The sequence below is a fragment of the Tinamus guttatus genome, unplaced genomic scaffold (assembly GCF_059628265.1).
Source record: "Tinamus guttatus ecotype Peru unplaced genomic scaffold, ASM5962826v1 Tinamus_guttatus_pri_ptg000218l, whole genome shotgun sequence".
Lineage (NCBI taxonomy): Eukaryota > Metazoa > Chordata > Aves > Tinamiformes > Tinamidae > Tinamus > Tinamus guttatus.
In genome coordinates, this window is record NW_028288752.1 from 3453134 (window position 1) to 3475333 (window position 22200).

Genomic DNA, 22200 nt, shown 5'->3' on the forward strand with positions numbered 1-22200 from the left:
ATGGTTTCTGCACAGCAGCTTTGTATACCTTCACTTTTAGACACTCCCAGATACACCAGCCAGAGATCTATGAGGTAGATGCTACTTTTCAACCAGTCTTCTCCCTGGCACATCTGCCACACAACTTACTACTTTGTTCTCCAGAAGCAAGTTGAACATGGTGACTCCCAAAGCATTTCTGAGCAGGGAAGCACATAGGCATCACAGGAGTGTGATGCCAAATAGCCAAATAGACTGCGGAGGAGAGGTGCAAATTCTGAATTTTGTGCCCTTCATGTTTGCTCTGCTGGGGACAGGGGATGCAAACCCAGCTGAACTCCAGAGAAGTTCACTCCAGCCTCCTTCCCTGGTACTTAAAAGCTGGATGAATGACCTGCTCTGACTTCCCTAATGTTATATCTTTCCTACAGCATATACATTTTTTGTCTGCTCCCCCAGCCATACACCCCCAGCCATTTGATTCTAAGAAAGAGCCTGGTTCAACTGGAAAAGCAGTTTTTAAGAGGCAAAGGAGGTGTCTGGCTACAAACAGTAACCCCTGCCCTGTTCCCTCCTATCCTGCATCACACACTCTGTCAGTCAGAAGCACATGCAGAAAAGATCAAGCTACCTGTGTGATGCCACATGGCCTGACACATAATTGGGAGATAGCAGTTGTCGGCATATACAGTTTTGGAAGAGCTGAAATCAGGAGCTTTATCTTTTTTCCTCTGGAGACAAATGCCAGTAGGTTACTTGGAGTGACATCACAGCCCAACAGAGAGCTCAGTATCCAAAGTACTCTTGGAATAAAATATATTTATTAAGATGCCCATCAGCAGTGACTACTTGGCAGGCGGGCAGTAGAGACACAAGACCAAGCCAGCTCCTGGTATAACTCTGCAATGCTTCTTACAGCTGGACCTGGGTTGCAGCTGGCTCCTCAGCAAAAGTGCCTGTGCCTCTCCCCAAAAGACGAAGCACAAATGGGACAGAGAATGCTGGTCCTGATCAGACTCCTAGAAAAGAAGTGTTGAGAAATCAGTGTGATTTTTCATAGCCTCATCCAGCTGTTGGAGATGAGCACAGCATTGCAACTCCAAATGGAGATCTAGCAGAGAGGAAAACGCGTTTCTTGTCCTGCAAAACTTTTCAAGATATTCTCAAGTCTTTGCTGAGGAGGAACCACACCTCTCCCATAGTCCAATGCTCATGTGCTCCCCAGGGTGTAAGAGACTCAGGTCCCAGCCATTGTTCTTCCACACTCACTGCCAGGTTTTCAGTTTTTCTCTCCTACATCCCATAGGAACATTCTGGCCAGCCCATTAGAGATAGATCTTTTCTTTTAATTCTGTTAATGTTCATCTCATTTTCCAAAGTGGAACAGCTCTAGGTGCCCAGACAGATCCAGCAGAGCTGCCAGGTTTTTAAAAGTACTATCACTCAAGATATTTTCTTCAGCATATTGCAGCAAGTGGATCAGGTGACCTTCACCCCAATGGAGTCAGTGAGAAGATCAGTCCTATCTTCTCTGGGCTTCCCAACAGAAGGTAAAAGAGACCTCTCAAAAAGTGAAGCAAGGTTGTGATTAATGAGGGTGACAGAGCACTGGAACAGGCTGCCCAGAGAGGTTGTGGAGTCTTCTCTGGTGATCTTCAAAACCCGCTTGGATGCAGTCCAATGCCACGTGATCTAGGTGACCCTGCGTGTGCAGGGGGGTTGGACTAGATGACCTCTAGAGGTCCCTTCCAACCTTAAGCATTCTATGATTCTATGATTCTATGAAGACTCAGACTTTACACCTGCCAGTGAGACACCATAATACTCCAGCTACTTCTGCTTTACAGTCATGGGATTTGAGATCTTGCTATGAGAAAGCCAATATCCTACAAAGCAGCTGACACCTGGAGTCACAGGATTCAGGATGAGAAGAGTCACGGTAATGGCCTCTTCTGCCTGAGTTAGCTTAGGGACAGGCACCTGACGAACAGATGCACTCAGCTGGAGATGGCTTCCTCTCTTTTTCTCTGACGCTTCATGAGGCTGAGAAACCATGCAGGAGACAAGTATTTTCCTATGAAAATATTCCATTTCAGCAAGCTGGTGTTTTCTGAAGAACAAATTCAATCAACAGAAAGAGAGACATTTCTCTGAAAACTTCTTGCCTAGCTGTGGCAACCTTTCCCAAGCATCATCTTGTCTCATCTGGACATCCCATTCCCTGGATATGAAAGCATGCCATCACATCACTCATTTTTGTTTCTTGAAGGTTTAGGCTTGTTCCTGGCAGTGGTCTGGGACTCTCATTTCTGAGGCTCTCAAAGATTTTTACCTCACTACTTACTGGTGGCAGGGGCATAGCAAAGGGGAAAGTCACAAGTTCTGACAGCTGTCATCAAACCAAGTATAAAAGGACAAGGAAATAAGGGGGGAAGACTTAAAGAAACCAGCTAGTGAGAGAAAATGGAGAAATAAGGCAGTCAAGTATCCGCCACCCACCACCAAGAGGAACAGCATTTTGGGATGGTGGAAATGCAAACACCCAAGTCCAAACACCAACACTGTGCAGAACTCTGGCATCACTGAGCAACAGGCAGAGTCTGCCAAGTGCTTGTACCAAGCAGGGCTGTCCTGGGTTTGATTTTCCTCATTTGGGCATGGCCAGGAACAAGTGTGTGTCCTTTGGCACCTGCCCCTGCAACAGGGACACGCAACTGCAGAGGCTCCCGAGACAGCAGCAGTTTGCTTGACCCGATCAAGAACAGGCGGTATTGTCAAGGGGTCTTAGATCAGGCTCCACAACATAAAGGCAGTAGGTGTAGGAAGGGAAAAGGAGGACAATTTTATATATTTTTTTGCATGAGATTTTTTTTTTCATTCTTGGTCTTGGTTATAGGCTTTGTGCTATCAGCAGAGCTCACAAGTCAGGAGAAAAGGATGTTGCTAGAGAAGCCCTTATTTACTGAGGTTTATGACAACAGATCTGCTCCTCCTGGGGTCTGCAGAACCATGGCTAGATGGGCCCTGCCCCTGCAAACACGAGGCAGGGCAAGAGCTGAGGCAAAATATGCAGTTTCTTACACCTCACTTTTAGGGGTTGCTGGATCCCATCCAGTGCTCTAAATGGCCTTCTCCTTCCATCTCAGAGGTAGGCAGAAGTGGCAAAAGACCATATTAAGCTCATCAGTGCAGGAGAGGGGAAGGTATCTGCATGTTGATTTTCTCCCTTTCCAGATGCCAGAGCTCTGTCTCAGCAGACCTTTATTCCAGCATCAACAGCCTTGCTACAACTACTGCTTAGGTGCCTTTCCTCAGCCCCAACCCTCCTAAAAACCTGCTTTATAGACTGTGCAGACTAGCCCTTGGAGACCTCGGGTGATATTCCTGCTTATCTCTGGGACAAGTCTGGGTCAGGCACATATGGCAACAAATATAGCATATCCTCTGTGGTCTGAAAGATCTGATCCTCCAGAAGCCTTGGGCATGCTCACACACTGCAACAGCATATAACAAGCCTCACTTGCCATGATGTGAGTGATGACACATCAGCCTGGCCCTCACTGTCCATATGGAACCATCAGGGCTGTGCAAGGACAATTTGGGCTTTCAGGCCCCAGAGCTGTATGGCCATATTAGCGTGTCATTGATCTCTTGAGCAAAACAACAAATGTGGCTTTGGTGTTGCTAGGACTTGAATGACTGTTCAAAGCCAGCTTAGGTCTCTGGTCATGGCATTCACAGAGCATGTCAACGTTGCCATTAGTGCAAACAAAATATCATAGGATGCTTTGAGGGGAAGAGCCTCAAAGCTCTCTGAATTCCTTGGTTTCTTCCCAGATTTATTTGCTGCAAGTAAACACTAGCATACCGAAGGATATTAACTCTGATTTTGAGAGTGCACAGAGACTAACTGGTTTCTAATACCAACATTGTAGCTCATTGTTATTAATTAAATGTTGACATGATCTCCAACAAGCAAAACCTTCATTATACTCAATTAAACCCCTTGACACAGATGCTTGACTCATTGTCAGTCCCTCTAATTAAGTCCAAATGCATAGAAATGTAGACATCATAGCATTAAGTGTGTGTCAAACCCAGGAACAGATCTTGCAGTGAGGAATAATGTCCATTGCTATTCCCAATTAAAGCAGTTTCTGAAACAGATCAACTGTTTTCCAAACAGCTCCTGCAGGTGTCTGGAGTCTCTCGGTGACATGATTATTCTTACACCTCTTCTTTATTCCTGTCCTACCCCATTTTGGAATGGAGCTGCCAGTTTGTGAGGCTAGAAGGAACTGCTCTGACTATCTGCTGTGATTTACTGCCTGCTGCAACCCTATCCGCCTCACTCAATAATTCCCCCACCTCACCCCATGCCTCAAAATCAGTTTTCTTCTTAGAAAGATATTCAACACCAACTCAGGACGAGAATCCAAGTCTCCAGCTATATTTTTCCAGTTGCTTTGTATTGCTGCTATTAAAACTGGCTGCTTTCTTTCCAGTGTAATTTTATCAAGATATAACTTCCAACCATGAGTTTTATTTTCTGCCATTCTTTGCTAGATTAAAGAAATATTTGTTATCAATAATGTCTTCTGCTGCAGGTCCCTGTAATGCATGAGCAAGTTGCTTCAATTTCTCTTAGGTAATGTCAGTAGATCAGGCTCCTTTAATCTCATGCTGTACATTAAGTTGTCCAGACCTTTATGTAGTGTCATAGAACTGCTCTGAACTCTTCCCATTTACTCACCATCCTTTCTACACTGCAGGCACAAAACCCAGCTTGGTTTTCTATATGAGATACTTCCATTTTTCACTCTTCCTTGGTCTAGTTCATCTCTTCCTGTTCTTGGCTTCTTTATGAGTCGAGCTTCCATTGTTATTACCATGTCTTATGAGTCACTACTCCTATGCGGATCACACATGCCTTTCAGCCAACTTTGTGACAGCCTTTTTGTGAGGGAGGCAACTGTAACAGAAAGTCATCAACATTTCCTGGAAGGAAAGATATTTCTCTAAAGAATTATTTAATCAAAATGTGCCCATGTGCTGCTATTGATAAGGGGCAAGACATCTTATCTAGAACTGACTGTATTGCTAATATATGTGATACTATGACTGGTATGGGGAGAAACAAAAGCCCTGGAGCTCAAAAGGAATTTTCATGCTTGCTGTCCATTAGTTTAATGAGAGTTAAATATGAAACTAATTTTAAAATCTGTACTATAGCATTTATGTAAATTAGTTTATGGCTATCAGATAGCTTTGCTTCCCCCAGTATTACAAGATATTTGTTTCTCGGTACAAGCAATTCAATAATGTTGAAGAAATATCATTGCCATTATCTGACAAAAAGATGGTTTCAACTGTCAGAAAAAAAAAATCTTTTCAGTATTTTAAATATCTGGAGGTGATTTGCAGGGGCAGAGAAAGAACTTGGAGCTAGAAGTAGCTTCTGTGTATGCCCCAGCTCAAGGACTGGTGAGTAGAGCTGTCCTAAGTGCTTGAAGACCCTGGTCAGTGGTTTTGGACATATATTTGCTCATATTCAGAAAATTTGATGTGTTGGATGCAGGAACAGAAGGGATCTGCATCATAGGGAAGATGGTTATGGTTCTCAAGGCAGTATAGAGCCCCTTTACCCACTCACAGGTTCACAAAATGAGATACATAGGTAATTGAACACCTCATTTGCAGGCCTGCTGACAGATAGATATCAGGGATCCGCTGGGCACCCAACTCCGATCTCCCAGACCTGACATTTTTAGATAATACTGCTGGTGGAAGTGTATGAAAAAACCAAGTCACACACAGCATGGATTTGTGTTCCCCAAGCATGAGGAACTAACAAAGCCTCATGAGAGCGAGTCAGAAAGAAGTTGGTGCTGATGGGAGAAGAGAAGATAACAATTATCTGGGACTATGTCATTCTTGACAGGGGTTGTCCTCGGAGTCAGCTTTCCTGAGGAGGGGTGGAAACTTCACTGAGGGTCACAAACCTGAAAGGGAAAGTGTATAGGCAAAATTAGCATATGCAAAGATAATTAGGAGTCAGGGCCATGTCAAAACAGGGAGTGCAGCCCAGATTCCATGGCTAGTGCTGCTGAGGACACAGGAGGCAAGAAGGCTTGTTCATCTAATGAAAAGGCAAGAGACAGGCAGGCAGATGTCTCATGGGATACACTCAAATTGCCATGAAAATTGAATGCAAATTTCTGTCCTTTCCTGTCAGGATCAGAGATTAAAAAAGAAGTGAGATAGGACAGAGATAGATAAGGAGCACTTCAGTGGAGAACGAGCTTCATCACCGTAATGAGATGCTTTGCATCATGTTGCCCTCTTAGATCTGCCTTCTTAGAGGGCTCCTCAGTAGATCCTGTCATCCAGTGCAGCCACTTACACCAAGCAAAGCAGTGGTTTCCTGTATTATTTCACCCAAAATGTCTCCTTGACAGTCCACATGGCCCTAAAGCTTCAAGGAAAACACAATGATGGTGCTTGTTATGTTTCTTTGCATGTCTCCATGGTTGCCCCTCACTCAGTCTTGATCTAAGATAACCAGCCGGTTTTGGCCTCACATGTCATTTTGCTTTTGATTCAGCCATGCCACCAGGGTGTTTTTTGGAGGGAAAAAAAAATATTGATAGTCTTTGCAGGACTGCTCTAGACTCCTCCCCAGGAGTGGTCTGACCCCTGCAGTCATTCCCACACTAACCCGTCCATTTCTGCAGTTTGCAGATTCTGGAGGATTAATCTCACATGCATTGTGGGCATGGAGGAATGTTGGATGCTCAACACTGGGTGTTTATCAGCCCAGGTCCTTGCCCATCCCTATTCAATTTATCCAGAGAGATACAATCTAAGTGCATCACTGCTGAAAAAACAGATAAGAGACATATAGTTGATCTCATCAAACAGATGTTACCCTCCCCACAGATATGAGGGAAGGAGCAAAAGAAGGAGTATCCTTTGCCAGCTGCAGTGGAGGCATTAAATAGGAGATATTACCTCTTGAAGTTAAGGGTTTCGGGAACTCTTATTATCTCAGCGGTCCTGTTATATTTTTGGAGTTCTGTTACACTGACCTATTGTTTTCTGAAGAAACAAAAAGTCTCTTTTGGAAGTGTAATGTTTTTAGAGCTCTGTATCTGCTGAAAGCTGACTTTCAGGGCTCAGGAAGAGAGACAGAGGAAATCTGTGCTGTCTCTCCTTAATAATTGGGGGTTGGCGAAAATAAGGGAATAACGCATTTTTTTTAAGTTTGCCTTCTTACCGTAAAAATGAGAATGAAAGAGGAGGGTGAGAAGTCCTGAGACACGACTCCAGAAAGGTTGTGCTTTGGAGCCTGATGTGTAAATTAGGCTTGTTCGGGAGAGTTTCCCCACCGAGTCTGGAGAGAAGCAAGAAGCTGCTGGACTGGTCTTGAACATCAGCTCGGGAGGTCACGATTTTTCATAAGAGCTGCAGAAACTCAGGCTCCCTCATCTCTCCTCCCCCACCCTTTCCTTCACGACGTCAGAGCGCCCGTGTTCCTGCAGGCCATAACCTGCGGTGCAGCTCCCTGGAGGATGCTGTTCAGCAATGCAGGGAGGGGGCACGGGCTGCCGATGGTACCGTGCCAGGCTCCAGGGCCAGTGACGTGCTGTCTGCCCAGTTCTGATATAAACAGAATGTCCTTGGGACCGGCACAGTGGAAACGCGCTGAGGAAGCTCCCACACCTCCTTTGAAAGAGTATTTTCCAAATGTTGGCTTCCAGCCACTGTCAAGCTCTCTGGACCCTGTGCCATAACCTCACCAACAAGAATAGCTTGCCCATGTAGTTCCTTTCTAGATCAATAGTCCTACATCTGTTGGGTCTTGGGGTTGCTTATCACCACAAGGTGTGATCTACCCAACCCATCCCAAAGGGGACCCTGAAGTCATGCTTGGGGCTTATGCATTCTGCCCCAGAGGAGAATTTTTTCTTGGGTTGGGTTGGGCCCAGTAAGAAATTACCTCTTTCCTTTGTGCAGCTAGAGTCTGGCCCCAGTGTGTATAAAATGCCATGTGTTCCCAGCAGGATTCAGCCCTTCCAAAGCCTATCCCCCAGCCAAATCTGATCTGCATATTTACAAGCTTGTAAACAGGACGGGGCGGGTGAGTTCACATTCTTAGAAAACCAAGAGTAGATAAAAGAACTTCTGAGTTGGAAAAACAAAGAGTAGTCTTGGGACAGACCCAGCAAACACAGTGGTTTTTCCAAGACTCGGATGACCTGCTTGAAAATCATTCCCCCCACTCCTTTTCTCCAGGATTTCCCAAGCTTGTTCTTTAGTGTTAAAAAAAAAAGGTTCTGTTTCTGAGAACAGTGGAGGAGACAGCTTGATAGAGAGGGATATTTTATCATGGAGGTTTGTTGAAGGCAGACTTCTGTTCATCATAGCCACAGAGGAACAGCAGTTACTTGCAGAAGAAAGTTTAGGAGAGCGTTCAGAGCTATTAAAAGGAGATGGAAAGAAGGCGGCAGTGGCAGTGTTCAGCAGAAAGAGTCGTCATGTCTGCCAACAGATGCAGGAACCTGTGGTCTAGAACAGCGGTTTCCAAACCGTGATCTCCAGATCTTGATGATCCATGAAGCTTTGGTAAATGGTCTATGGAAAACTGGATTATAAGGGAGCCAGGCAATCTTCAAAAAATGTTGATGATCTTCAGTTAAAAGAAGTTGGAGAACTACTGGTCTAAAGCCCTGTTTATCATCTCTCTTCCTTGGTAATGGGGGGTTCTTCTTTGTTCCATATATGTTTAGTTAAGAAGTCCTCTGCCATCTATACACTATATTTTCATCTCTCTAAATAACTCTTGCAGTGATCATAATGTTCTTGATTGTTTTCAAAGCAGTCCTGAGAAAGGAATATTTTCTTATCAAAATAAGATCATGCAATATTTTGTAATATTGATTAGCTTTTACATTAGTGTGAAGTCTTTGGGAAATCTCTCCCAATACTTATCCTTTTCATAGTTTGCAACCTCCATCCAACTGAGAATACTGATTCTCCCCAATGTCCCAGGCTTTGAAAGCTAAATCCTGCCACATGGTTTTAGGGTATTCCAAGATAGTAGCTTGGCTGGTCAGTCAGTCACTGAGGTGCCTGGGTGAAGGTATCATAAACAAAAATCCATCCATACTCAGACTGTCCAAAGACTTGCTGCTTATTCAAGTCCTGTGTGCAGTGACCCAACATATAACAATAGACTGGATAAGCTCTGTCCTTATCCTCACTGGTAGCTTTGTCCTTCCATGAAGCATGAAACTCCCTCTTCATGGATTCTTAGGAGTAGAGCACTAAATGCCTGTCAGCTATGTCCTTAGCCTGGCAATTGTGTCTTCCTGATTTCTGTCTCAAAGGTACGATTTGGTTGATAAAACACAGAAGGATAGAGCCATTTTAGACAACCCAGTCTATCCTTCTGAGCCTCCTGCTGTAAATGGCAGCTGGTCAGCTTAGCCATGCCTCTCTCCTTCCCAGGGAGATGGTCGTACTGGCTGCATTACCCAAGAGCATGCCTCAGACGCCATCCTGCAGAGAAGAGAGTCAGGGGCTCAGGGCTCAGATGTGGCAAGACCTTCACATTCAAGAAGTCCTAAACTCGCACAATGGAGAGCCATGGGAATGCTCTTCTGTGAATGACACACTCATTTTTGAAATGCTCTGGAGAGAACCTAGCAACATTGCACAGCCATTGTGTTCATTCAGATCCTGACCCAGATGTAAATGTTCTTTTCAAAGGCCACCACAAGCTTATTTCCTCTGTTTAACCATCCAGGCAAGAATCTCACTGGGGTCTCTGTTATGCTTAGTCTACCACCAGCATGCAGATTCCAGTCGGCTCTTCCTGCTTATACAGAAAGACAAGGGTTCTTGACATGTGACTCACTCGCTTATCCTGACTTTCTCCTTCTCTCAAGAGACATTACTATTTATTATTATTCATTTGCATCTTACAAATGAGAACCTTCCTTATGTCTCCCTATGGATTTACCAGATTGCTAAATCTTCCTGTTGTATTTTTTTAATCATTGTTATTTTTATTTATGTCCTTTTGCTGAGTCTCAGGATTCTAAGGTTTGTTTTAAAATCCCTTTGGGGCCTGCAGTCAGGCTATTATCCAAGAATCATTAAGGGATGGACAGTTAGATATACATCAAGCTCTCCCGAGAATAAAAGACAATGTAAAAATATTACCTTTAAGGATGTCTTACCTTAAGTCAGATGAAAAGAACCTATATATTTGTTTTTGTTTTAATCTTGTGATTGATTTTTAAAGCTATGCATGTAATTCTGAGAGATCACGAAATGAAGGTCTTCCATTCCCCATCACGGGCCTGAGCAGATTATGTGGACTATCAAACATAGAATTGAAAAGACGGGAGTCCCTGCTTGGTTCTCCTACACACTCAGGGCTATATTCATCTTCAGTTCAAACTTGATGTAGTGGCAGGCCACAGTCTCCAAGGCAGAAATTAGTTCTTCCTTTGTTATGCTGAGCAAGACATTCTTCTTTATAGATCCCTAATAAATGGAGGAACATGGCATAGTCAGTTCAGGGCAATGGGGCTCTGTGCAGAGTGTTAGCAGGGGCATCAGGCTCCTTGGCAGGAGAATGAGCAATGAATATAACAATTTGGGGATTATTTCTGTTGCTGCTTTCAGCTATGCATCCTCAAGTGAAGGATCAATGTTGAATTCAGTTGTCCATTGCTTTAGAAACTTGTTGCATGCTGTTTTGCTCCTAGACTGACTTTTCACATTCCTACTGCCCACAAGAAGTGTGACATGTTGAACCTTCTTTGGTCCCCTCGCCTGTCTGTAATATCACATAAGCACACTCCCAATGGTACCCTGCAAATCATAACAGTAGCTACAGCTTGCTCAGGACCCAAGCTAGCTGCTATGAGTCAGCTATATCACAAAAATAAAATAAAAATAAAATAAAATAAAATAAAATAAAATAAAATAAAATAAAATAAAATAAAATAAAATAAAATAAAATAAAATAAAATAAAATAAAATAAAATAAAATAGCTGGAGTGGCTGGAGTGCAGTTACTAACTCCCAGAGCAAGGGCTGTAGAGCACGCTAGAGCAGATTGGTTAAGCACTATACAGCACCTAGCCTAAAGCTTCTCTCAGACCCCCTGTGATGTCCCATAAAACATAATCATCATCTTGTACAAGCTGCGAGTCTCTGAACGAGCAGGGGTGTTGTGTTGCAGCCCACCAGAGTTGATCTTTAGTATGCAACAGATGGTATGCATTGTATGCCCTATGATGTGGCATGAGGGCATATGGAGGCAATTAAGGGTGCAGCGCCTGCTGGGACAGTTGAAGGACAGTACAGTCAAGAGTATATGGCCTTTTGGGAGCAGTCTTTGGCATGAACTGTTCCCTGAGCCAAATTTATCTGGGAGAGAACAATCTAGAACAGGCTAAGCAAATTAGCACCGTGAACAATCCAAGACTTGAAATTGCTTGTTGGGTTTTCATTAGGGAGGTCTGAAGTTGTGCCTGTATGACTGGCTACCTCTCCACCAAGGGCATAGACTTGGTGGTGAAAATGTTCCATCAATCAAAGTGATACCCTGCAAAAGACAAAAAGTAAGGCCTGGAAGGATTTGGGAATTTAGAAGCCTAAGAGACTTCTAGGAGGAGTACACCACAAGATGCTGGTGACATCAAGACTGAAACTCACCTGGAGTAACCTTGGATGTCTATAATTTGGGGATTGCCATATGAGTCAGAAGCCTGGGTTCCCATGATAGCATCTGAGTCAGCTCAGATGAAGTGTTATCCACCTGCCCAGTACAGGCTCACACTTCAGAATGAGATCAGTCTCTCCTTCCTCACTCCTGACTCTACTGACTGAGTCATCAGCTGTGAGAGCAGCCCCGGGACCTGGTCAATACCTGAGATCAGTTACATCAACTGCACAAGAGACACAGTTCTCAGGGAATTTGATGCCTTGGAAACTTCCTCGCAGAACAGCCTCACATTAACGGTCTAGATTCATGGGCTGTTACAAGAAATGCTCCAACACAAACTGTAATGAGAAATTTCAGCCAAATTCCTGCTGGTGTGGTGAAACATAGGAGAAAGATAGAGAACCAGCATTGAGACCATACTGCCTAGTAGTTAAGAGCCAGGCTTGGAGACCAGTGAAGGTCAGCAAAGCACAGGGAAGTGAGTTGTCCATACTTTTTTTCTTCTGAACAGATCAGGGCATGGTGGAAGAACTCCACTCAGAAAAAATCCAGCAAACAGACAGGGTACGCGCAGAGATGCACACACACAGCTCGTTCGAGTTTTCACTGGCGTGACAGAATGTGTCACTTATCTCCAGATTGTTTATGGGGTCAAGCCATGGCTGGAACAGTTTCAAGAATTCCACTTGATATCCCAACGCCATCGTCCTCGAGGGAGAACACTGGAGTCACTGCGAACATGCTGTCCTCCTCCCTAGGCCAAGCAGCTCTTGGATACACCCAAGGAGGGCAGTGAACTCGTGCATCACCCCAAGACATGGAGCCAGCTGCAAAAGGCAGGGAGGTGTTAACCCTCTAGGGACCCTAGAGGGGGGACCCTAGAGATGCCCAGAGTAAATGGTCAATAGCAGATGGAGGAGAAGGTCAGGAATAGCTGGACAGGCTCCTGGTCCCATACACAGAAAGATATCCTTGCTGATATGCATCCCTCCCTGCCAGAGCTTGGCCATATCGAGCAGGGACTGTCCAGGTCTCCTTCTTTGGGGTCTGGCAAGGAGCTGGCAAGAAGGGATCTATGCCCAGATACCAGGCAGAAAGCAGCAGGTGAGGAATGCTTTGGACCACATTTAATTAAGATGGAAGCTGTGAGCACTTCTTTCTTGTCTGAGAGCCAGAAGAAAAAGAAGAGAGATGCTGACTGTTTCCTTTGGTCATGCTGAGCTTATGCACCTCCCACTCTGGCGTATTTCTATACCAGCTGCTGCTCTTTTGCCTCACTGCTGTGGCACATCCTGAGGGAGTCTGAGTCCTCACATACCTCCAGACCACAGAGGGAAGAAGCTCAGTCAATGGGTTGTCTTTCCCCTCCATGGACCCAACATCATATGGCACACCAAGTTTATCATTATCTGTGTATGAGGGGCCCCACATTGTCTTATCTGCAGGAAAGGAGAAGAGCATGGCAACATGGCAACCATCACCTGAGGTCAGGGCAGCCAGTCTGGTGCCCTGTACTAGTTGGTCAATGGTGATATCAAGGAAAAATATAAGACCATTCAGCAGATAGTAATATTACTTCAAAGTACAGCTTCCAGTGGTTTGGTTTCTCCAGCTCTCAATTCGAGAATGGAAGGTTTTGGACTTGATAGGTCTAGGTAGATTCTTCATTTTCCTTGAGTTTGCCCAGTCCTTTTTTTGAACTTGTGGTGCAAACTTTTAGCACCTGCAGCCTCCTGCAGCATGGATTTCCACAGCAAAGCAACATGCTGTGAGACAAACCATCCCCCCTACTTTAAATCCACCACCCGCCAGGCTCAGTCTCTGTAAAGCAGTGAGCAATAGCTCCCCATTTATTGTTTCCAAACATTCTTCCAACACTTGCAAGATCCAGCTGCCCATAAGTTATTCTTATCCAGGGCTTTTCCTCACACATCATTCACACCAAACTCAAATGAGGCCATTTGTTGGTGTGAGTTATCCTGCAGGTCCTTGCATTTCTCACTGATGATGAGGCAATAGAAGGGCATGTCTCCAGCCTTTCCTTTTACCCACCCAATATTGCAGCTGTGGCTTTTATTTGTGCCACGGACTACTGGGGACATGCTGTGAGGCAGGGACCTTTTAAACCAAGTTGGACCTTTTAAACCACTGCCAGTTGCAGCAGAAAGCAAGCCTACTCAGGAATTCCAGTTACGTACTAGAAGCCAGGACCAGAATTTAGATTGGAGTGGGTCCATTTTCATTTGTGCATTTGTCTTTTTTTATTATTATTTTGCTTTATATATTTTTTTTGTACTCTGAACACGGAGGTCAGCAACACTCCAAAGAGTCCAGTGATGTCACTGCTGACTGAATCACAGGGAGGGCAGAGTGTAGAAATGCAGACAAGGAAAAGTGATGCAATTATTCTAGCACATGCAGCATAAAAAAGGGGGCTGTGTCCATTAGCCTCCCAGAACAGGATGTTACAGCTTTGGGGAGCATGTTCCCTCTCTCCAGAGCTTTGCACCTGACTGGATTTCTTCTCCAGAGCTAAGCAGGGTGATATTCACCCAGGAAAATACCATACACCTCATGCAAATTCTGCACATCCACATCCATACATGTTGTAAAAACACCAAATAAATTATTATTTTCCTTCACTTCAGAACAGCTACCAATAATGAGCCATTTTTTTTTGCTCCACCAAAGAAATGAAGTTAAATCTTCAGCTCTCATTTAGATGATTGGGACTCCAAGCACTCTGCAAAGTGGGGAAGGCTCAGAATTTGCCTGCATCTTTCTTAATTTCTTAATGCCCCTGAAGAAAATTGTCTACAGTTACAGCAGCACCTGCCACCCTTGCTCAGCCCCAGCTCTATCACTAGGATTCAAGCTCTGCCAGTTTTAGAATGACCCTTTATAAAATGTTCAAACTACTAACGTCCCAATAGGGTTTTCAATTTCCTCAGCACTCCTATCCTAGCATTTTTTTAGGTGCTAGGACCTTGGAGGGAAATTTGGATGTTATGCAGCAGTAGGGGAAGATTAAGTCCTCAGCAGAAGGGCATAAGGCAACCAAGAGCCTTCTTGACCAGAGATCCGCATCCCACCCTGTATGGATCTTAGATGGCGAAGCTTTCATTGGAAATTTGCATGTATGAAAGCAAGGGCTACTTCTCTCCATACTTGACTCATTCCCTAAAAAAGCCCTTATAACTCTTTCCCAATGCCTACCAAGACAAGCTGATGCTTCCATATGTACCAAACTACTGGCCAAGGACCTGTTTTGGGGACTCGCCGCCCAATTCTGTTCATCCCAGGGGAATGAAATGAGGAAACTGCGGATGCACTCAGTGCACGTCTCTTCCGAGGGGCATGCTTATTTGCATGGTAATGAGCATGGAAATGAGCCCCTTTTCTTCAGATGTACACAAGGTTCTAGAGGGTGGAAAAGAGCCAAAGTTGAAATTCAGGGAATTGATAGCTTTTTCTTTTTTTTTTCCCCTCCTCTGTTTTTTATTTTTCATCTAAATGCAAAAACACAGCATATAGCACAGAAAGTGCATTGTGCAATTAACTGCTAAACACGAGATATGAATTATTATTTTAACAGCCTGTTTGAGCAAGCCCCAATTGGTTAGATAGCCTTGCTCAAGCAGTAATTACTCGATTTATTTTTAAAGAGGCTCTTCTATTTGCTTTGTTGCCATAGCTTTCTGTTTTCTTTTCCTCTCTTTTCAAGTTAAAAAAATACTCTATAAATCCACGGCTCCTTTCAGAAGCCAGTGTGCAGCAAACTTGACTGAACTGAGGCTTATAGCAGTACCATGAAGGGGATGAGAGTAGTTAGTCAGGGGAAACTGAGTCACCAAACCTCTACCATGACAAGGGTGTAAGCAGAACCAAACGCCTGTTCACATCCCTTGGCCCCAGATACACTGACCTTGGTGAGTCTGGGAAACAAAATAGACCCATCTGCTATTGCCAAGACCTGAGATTCAGGGGTAAAAATTGGTGCTGGAAACCCTCTACTGGCCCACATTGCGCAAAGAGATCCAGGTGAGCAGGGCAAGAATGGGACAAGGCAAAGCCTGAGCTCTGCTCGGGTAGGATGCAGAAAGCAGGAGACCTTGCATGCAATGTAGCAACAAACACCTTCAGTTAAACACAGCCAAAGTGGTGGCACTGCCTCTGCAAATCCCTATTCCCGGTCAAAATTGCTCTGCTCAGAAGCACATGCTACAGCCGCTGTGGTTATGGTTGCCCAACAGTCTGTAAAGGCCATGCATCTCCATGAAAGTTCCATTTTTCGCAGCACAGACACTTGGGTCATGCCTACTACCCTTGCTCAACACTTCCTTCAGCACATACTGACAGGCAGCATGCACTGCACCCCCATGGCACCAGGTCGCAGATATTTAAGCCTCCATGCTTTCCCTAACAATAAGAAAATGCTAAGATTTTTTTCATTCTCCCACACACCTGCACTGGGGTAGCCCACATACCTAAACCTGAGCCCGGTTGTAAATTCTGTGCTGTTTAAGGATGAGTGTAAGGAAACTTTGCTTGAATCACAGCACTGGATTTCCTGGATGATGATTTTCACTAGGCAAAAGTAGGGGAGATTTGATGTGGTCAGTAGAAGTTTAGAGCCATAGTCCTGAATTTCTGGCTCCTGGCACCTGTTTTACTGTTTTGACACCAGACTTTGGAGCAGAGGGAAAATAATGTGATAATATGATATCTAGCGCTAATGTTATTTACTAAAATACAAATTAATGCTCAGTCACATGGTGGCATGATTTGTCATCCAGACCTAAAATTAAAAGAAATTTAGGCTGAGTCAGAAAGTTATTTCAGGTTTTAGTAGGTAATATGAAGTGGTGGGACCAGACGGGAACAACAGTGACATCTTCTGGCTGCACAAAAATCTCAAGCTTTTTCAGCAAGATAGCCAGCAGAATCTGCCAGCCCAGCAACATAGACCGGACTAGAGTGGATAAAAGTTTTATTTTTTGTTTTCCTTTTGTAGTTGAAAGAGGAATGGGTTTTATTTCAGCCTACTTCAGGTGTTTGTCTTCAAGGTGTACCTTAGCATCACTGCAGAATGTGAACAGAGGATGTGCGATGTTCATCCCCAAAATTGATCCCTGCAAACCATCTCAGCATCAGTTTGCACTGGCTGGTCTGGTGCTGGTAGACCAAGGAGATACTTGTTTCCATGTGGCTGCCTAGGCCAGGAACCTCTCCTCAAAACAGTCATTAGCCATGAACCTAATCACACCTTCAGCCTTATCCTGTGACTTCCTCTGCCACCCTTGCTACATTGTGCTGCCATGCTGTTCCCCTTCCTCTAACCTCATTTCTTTCTGTCTCTTCCAAGGTTCTTTGTTCCCGTCTCTGAAGCCCTCAGACATGGTCTTCAAGGTCATCTTCTGGCTGGGATACTTCAACAGCTGCGTGAATCCCATCATCTACCCCTGCTCTAGCAAAGAGTTCAAGCGAGCTTTCATCAGGCTGCTAAAGTGCCAATGTCGCCGGAGGAGGAGGCCCATCTGGCGGGTCTACGACCACCACTGGCGAGGGGCCTCCATGAACAGCTCTGGGCGAGACTCTGAGGCAGAGCCGAGACCCAGAATTAGCACCCTGAACAGCTCGTTCATATTTAACTCCTCCTTGCAGGAGAGAGCCAGTAAGAGAAGAACACTGAGCTTCAAGGGCTGGAAAATGCTCACGCCATTCCAGAAACCAGCATCCACCCAGCTGAAGGAAAAGATGAACAGCCTTTCTAACAAAATCCGGGGTGGCTCCAGCAAAGGAGGGGTGACGGCCACCTACAAAACAGAGGTGGAGTCTGTTTCTATTGGGATCCCTCATGACTTCACAGAAACCATCGACTATCAAACCTATGACTTAACAGACTGCTGTGGGCTGAGAGAAACAGATATTTAAAGCCCCTGGGACTCCTGTTGATGGTTTCTTTAGAGGTATCTAGCAGCAACACAAAGGGATGCTGTGGGTCTCTCAGGCAGACTGGAAGCAGAAATTGGGTATAAAACATGGCTACCCAAAGGTTATACAAGTATTCCCCTCATGGAGGTCAGCCCCTTCTCTGGGATTATGGGTTCCTCAGGACCAATGGCCTATCCCATTTTAATAAGCCGTGGCAGAAGGGGAAGATGTGGGGTGGATATAGCCTTAGGAAAAGAGCTGTTTCCTCTGATGGGATGGTTATCTGTCTTTGGAAGAAACTGTGTAATTAAGGGAAATCCAGATGTCTCCTTTGCCTTAAAAACAATACAAAATACAATGGAAAGAGCATACCCCAATAGATGCCAACCCTGCCTTAGCGCATGTGACCACGTTTCTTTCCAGAGGTGGCATCCAGAAAGGAGGCTGTCCAGTGGTAACTGGGAGCTGGCCCTTGAGCCCGTGGGTTAGGAACTTGCAGGACCACAGGGCTGGACAGGACCTCCAGCCCAGGTCTCTGCTCTCCAGGACAAGAACACTGCAGTGTTCCCATGCAGGTTGAGGAGGACCATGGCTCTCAGTTGTATGCAATGACCACAGCTTGCCGGGTCCACATAACCTGGCTTTAGGTCAGAGCAGCAGTCCTGATTTATACACTGATGCCAATGGGCATGTGGGTCTCCTTTCTCTAATTCTAAGCTATGATGCATTTCTGATTTCACCACTGAGTGCAAAATGAACTAGCAACCTGACTTGCTCTAGCGTATTTCCCTCTGTAATACAGAGAAAGGATTTTCTTCACATGTTGGCCTTTTCCCTCGTCTTCTTACTCTCAATTTCCACCTCTCTCAAACAATATTAAATAAATATGCATCCTAGGGGCTCAGCTCAGGTCCAAACTCAACCTGCCCTACGGCTCAGGAAAGGTGGGATGCTTGATTCCCGTTTCTGCTGGTCATAGAGACAAAGCTAAAATGGAACTAAAGTGCAGTGGGAGGTCCCTTGTGTAAACATATCTCATCCCCAGTCAGGATGATATCTGTGACTCTTCTCCCAGGTGACTTCACATGTGCCTGGTATTGAAGTCTTTGGTAGCTATCAGTAGTTGACTATGTCAATGGACAAAAACGATGTCCGTAAAGGCTTCTCTTCACCACTCACGGTCCCACAGTATGAGCTCCCCATAGGGAGGCACCATCACCATAAGGACACGGGACAATAAGGGGACAGAGCAGTGACAACACAGCCTACCCCAGGCTCACTGCACCTTACGCTCTGCTGCTTGGAGAGCTAGTTGCGCACACCCTGCATTTCATGCACTGGTTTTATTACATTCCAGACAGAGAATGAGACCAGGCATTTCCACAACATAAGGCCATTAGATCTAGCGGTGGGTGCACTCCTGGGACACCAAGATGCTGGAGGCAAAGCCTGACTCGGAGGCATAGCATCTCAAGCCTCGTCTGCAAGGTAGATAAAGAACAGGAACAGGAAGCCCAGTGAAGAATGTGGTGCTGAAAGTGTGCCCTGGATGGAAACCCACTCACATCTGTCTCCCAAACCCGTCAGGAGTCTTTCATGAATGCAACCTACACATAAATCATCGTAAGGATAGATATCAAAAGAAATGAAAGGCTCTTACATTTCAAGGGAATAGGAGTGATACAGTGCATGCTGAGACCTAGTATCCTGAGTGGGCCCCCTCTTTACACCCATAACACTGTCCTTCACCCCATGCAGTGGACACTGAACTGAACAAATTATTGCACAAACACTTGCAGATACTGTCCAAATATTTTCCTGACAGCAGCTAACCCCATCAAGAAGCATGAGCACTGCTGAACACACACTCATTGCTGCCTGCATGTTCAGAAGTGGTGAGTGTTTGCAAAGGCAGACAGGGATTGCTAGCTTGCAAGGTTCAACCCTACCAAAGGCCCCAAAAACACTGGCTAGGGGAGGAAGCATTTTTCTTTTGCTGTTTCTGTGGCCTTCAGGGGAAGCAAGACCCTATGTGATGATGGGACAGCACAGAAAGGTATTTTGCAGTATAAGGACTGCTCCTGCCACTGATTCTGGACAATTTTGGATTGACGTGCCTCTCCTGATGGGAGAGCACACTGTTCATTCCCACTACTGGCAATGGGTATTCAGCAGGAGCACTAAGAGCAATCGCTAGGGCAGTTGCTAAAGAGCTTTCCTGGCCAGAGTGTAGATGCCTGGAAGGGCATTGGTGAGGCTAAAGGGTCCCTCCTCCTGCACTTTGCCTTCCCCTTTGGATGCATGTGCATGCATATTGCCATCAGAGGAAGTATCTACACCCAATTCAGCATTTTCGGCCTGGTGACAATATTTTGCAGGCCAGACACAAGCAAGTGTAACATAAGCAATTTGGGGCACAGTTTAGGAGCTGATGCACACCCAGTCAGACCATGAAATTACTCACAGTGTTAACTGCACAAACAGAGCTGAAAGGCCGGTCAAGGAGAAAGACATCTGCCATTAAATGCTTTCTCATGCTCTTGAGTGTTTTTATCTGATGTCTCTCAATCTCAGTGGGAATCCAGTCAGACAGCCATAGTACATGGCAACACAGATGCATCCATGACCATATAGATACAAGTATACATTTTACTACACTTCTATATATCAAGTCATCTCCAAAATGGCAGACTTTCTCCTATAGAGTGGAGGCTTTGGAGGGGTTTTTTGCAACTGTTCCCGAGGAGGTGCTGGAATTATTTCATACAGTTCATCCTGGTCTTTTAAATTCAATTTAATTTTTCCAACTTGGAAATATGTATATCTACAGCCTTCAGTCACTTGAAAGCATCAGGAAGAGAAAGGAAGCCTAGCCTGGGTTTTTATTTTCTCTCCATTTCTATTTTTTATAGACTCACAGGAGAAAAAAAGAGGGCAAAGTCTATTTAAGCACATGTGTATGCACAAACACAAATGCCCAACATGAATTTAATTTGCTTTCTACCATAGTATCTATGCCTATGCTTGACAGAATTCCAAAGGTTGTCCTAGTATGTACTGTAGGAAAATCCTGAGTTCTGCTAAGGCAAAACACTTACTTCCAACTTAAACCCAGGCCCTCCCTTTCCCCTCGATAGTGCATCAGCAGAGACAGCATTTGGATGGGACTCTGGAGCTGGATGTGAGGAGCTCCAAGCAGAGCAGATTGGGGCTGTCTTTGCTGGCAGAGGAGGAAAGACACTGTTGTATGAAATATAACTTGGGTGTCTAGACTTGTGTACTTTACTCTGATTCCCTTAATCTCAGAGCTCTCCCAGCTTTGGAAAAATGGGCTCAGAGCTTCAGGTGATACATTTGCTCTGATCCCCCTGGTTTCTCCAGACCCAGTGGTGTGACCAGCTGAGGGTATGACCCCGTTTCTCCAAATCTGCCTCCAAAGCACCTGCACTTGGGTTATCCAGCAGCTCTCGCCTCATTGTGCTGGCTTTCTGTGTCACTATTGCATCATTAATCTTGCTGCTTCAGCAAACCTAGTGTTAAGGGTGGTGAACAGTGGCTTTTATGTCAGTAGACCCTCCCGAGTCCTGTTCAAGGAGGAAGGAAGACCCCTGTCAGCCTGAGCTGGACTGCAGTTGGGTTGCATTACTATTGTTTACAGTGTGTATATAAGTGTACATTTTCTTTGGCAGACATTGGAATTTTTTATGTATAGATTTTTATTTTTCATCCTAAGATGTATTTATTAGCCAGAGTATTTCTGTTTTGTGATTCAAGTAATGTTGGATTGATGTAAGCTCTATGAAACAGAATGCACATATTTTTGTTTGTTTGTACCAAATACATGCACAAACCTGTCTAATGACATTACTGCAAATTGTCACTATGTCTGATTTTTAAAACAGGGGTTGTAGGGGCGAGACATATGGAAGAAATGGTCATAAGAGGGAGACTAGCTTTGAAAACATCTTAACTCATGATGTGCCCATAATATGAAAACTATCTAGACTATCACTCCATTTCAGATTAACCAAGCTCAAAAGGAGGGTAGAGTGGCTTTAGAAAGGGTTCAGAAAGGGGTGACTAAGATGATCAGAGACATGGAACAGTTTCCATATAAAGAACAATGAAATCAAAAGGCTCTTGCCTGGAAGATAACTGAAGAGGAACATGATGGAGGTCTACAGTCTACAGAATCAACAGCATCGGGGGAAGATAAATAGTAGATGATTGGTCACTGTTTCTCATAATACAAGAACCAAATTACATCAAATTCAATTATCAAAATGCATAAAGCAAGGTAATTTTTTACACAACACATGCTTAACATGTAGAACTCATCACTACAAGATATTGTATCTGCCAAAAGCTTATAGGGGTTAGAAAAGCAATTAGATTCCTTCATGACAGAAAAGTCCATCAAGGGCTGTTGGAAACATTATATAACCTCTGAGCAAGGAAGTCCCTGAGGCAGCAATTGCTGCCAACTACCGGAATATTTTAAAGGATATCACTTCAGGCTGGTCCTTTTTGTCTCCCTCTCCTTA

The 22200-nt window shown here is 44.6% G+C and overlaps 1 protein-coding gene across 1 annotated transcript in view; it reads left to right on the plus strand.

Annotated features, from left to right (window-relative positions):
* ADRA1D (adrenoceptor alpha 1D) overlaps nt 1-17732 on the plus strand; it is a 40478-nt gene extending 22746 nt beyond the window's left edge. Inside the window, exon 2 of the mRNA XM_010219732.2 lies at nt 17088-17732. Within this exon, the coding sequence (XP_010218034.1) occupies nt 17088-17656 (569 nt within the window). The 3' untranslated portion in view covers nt 17657-17732. The remainder of the gene's footprint in view (nt 1-17087) is intronic.
* Nucleotides 17733-22200: the final 4468 nt, after the last annotated feature.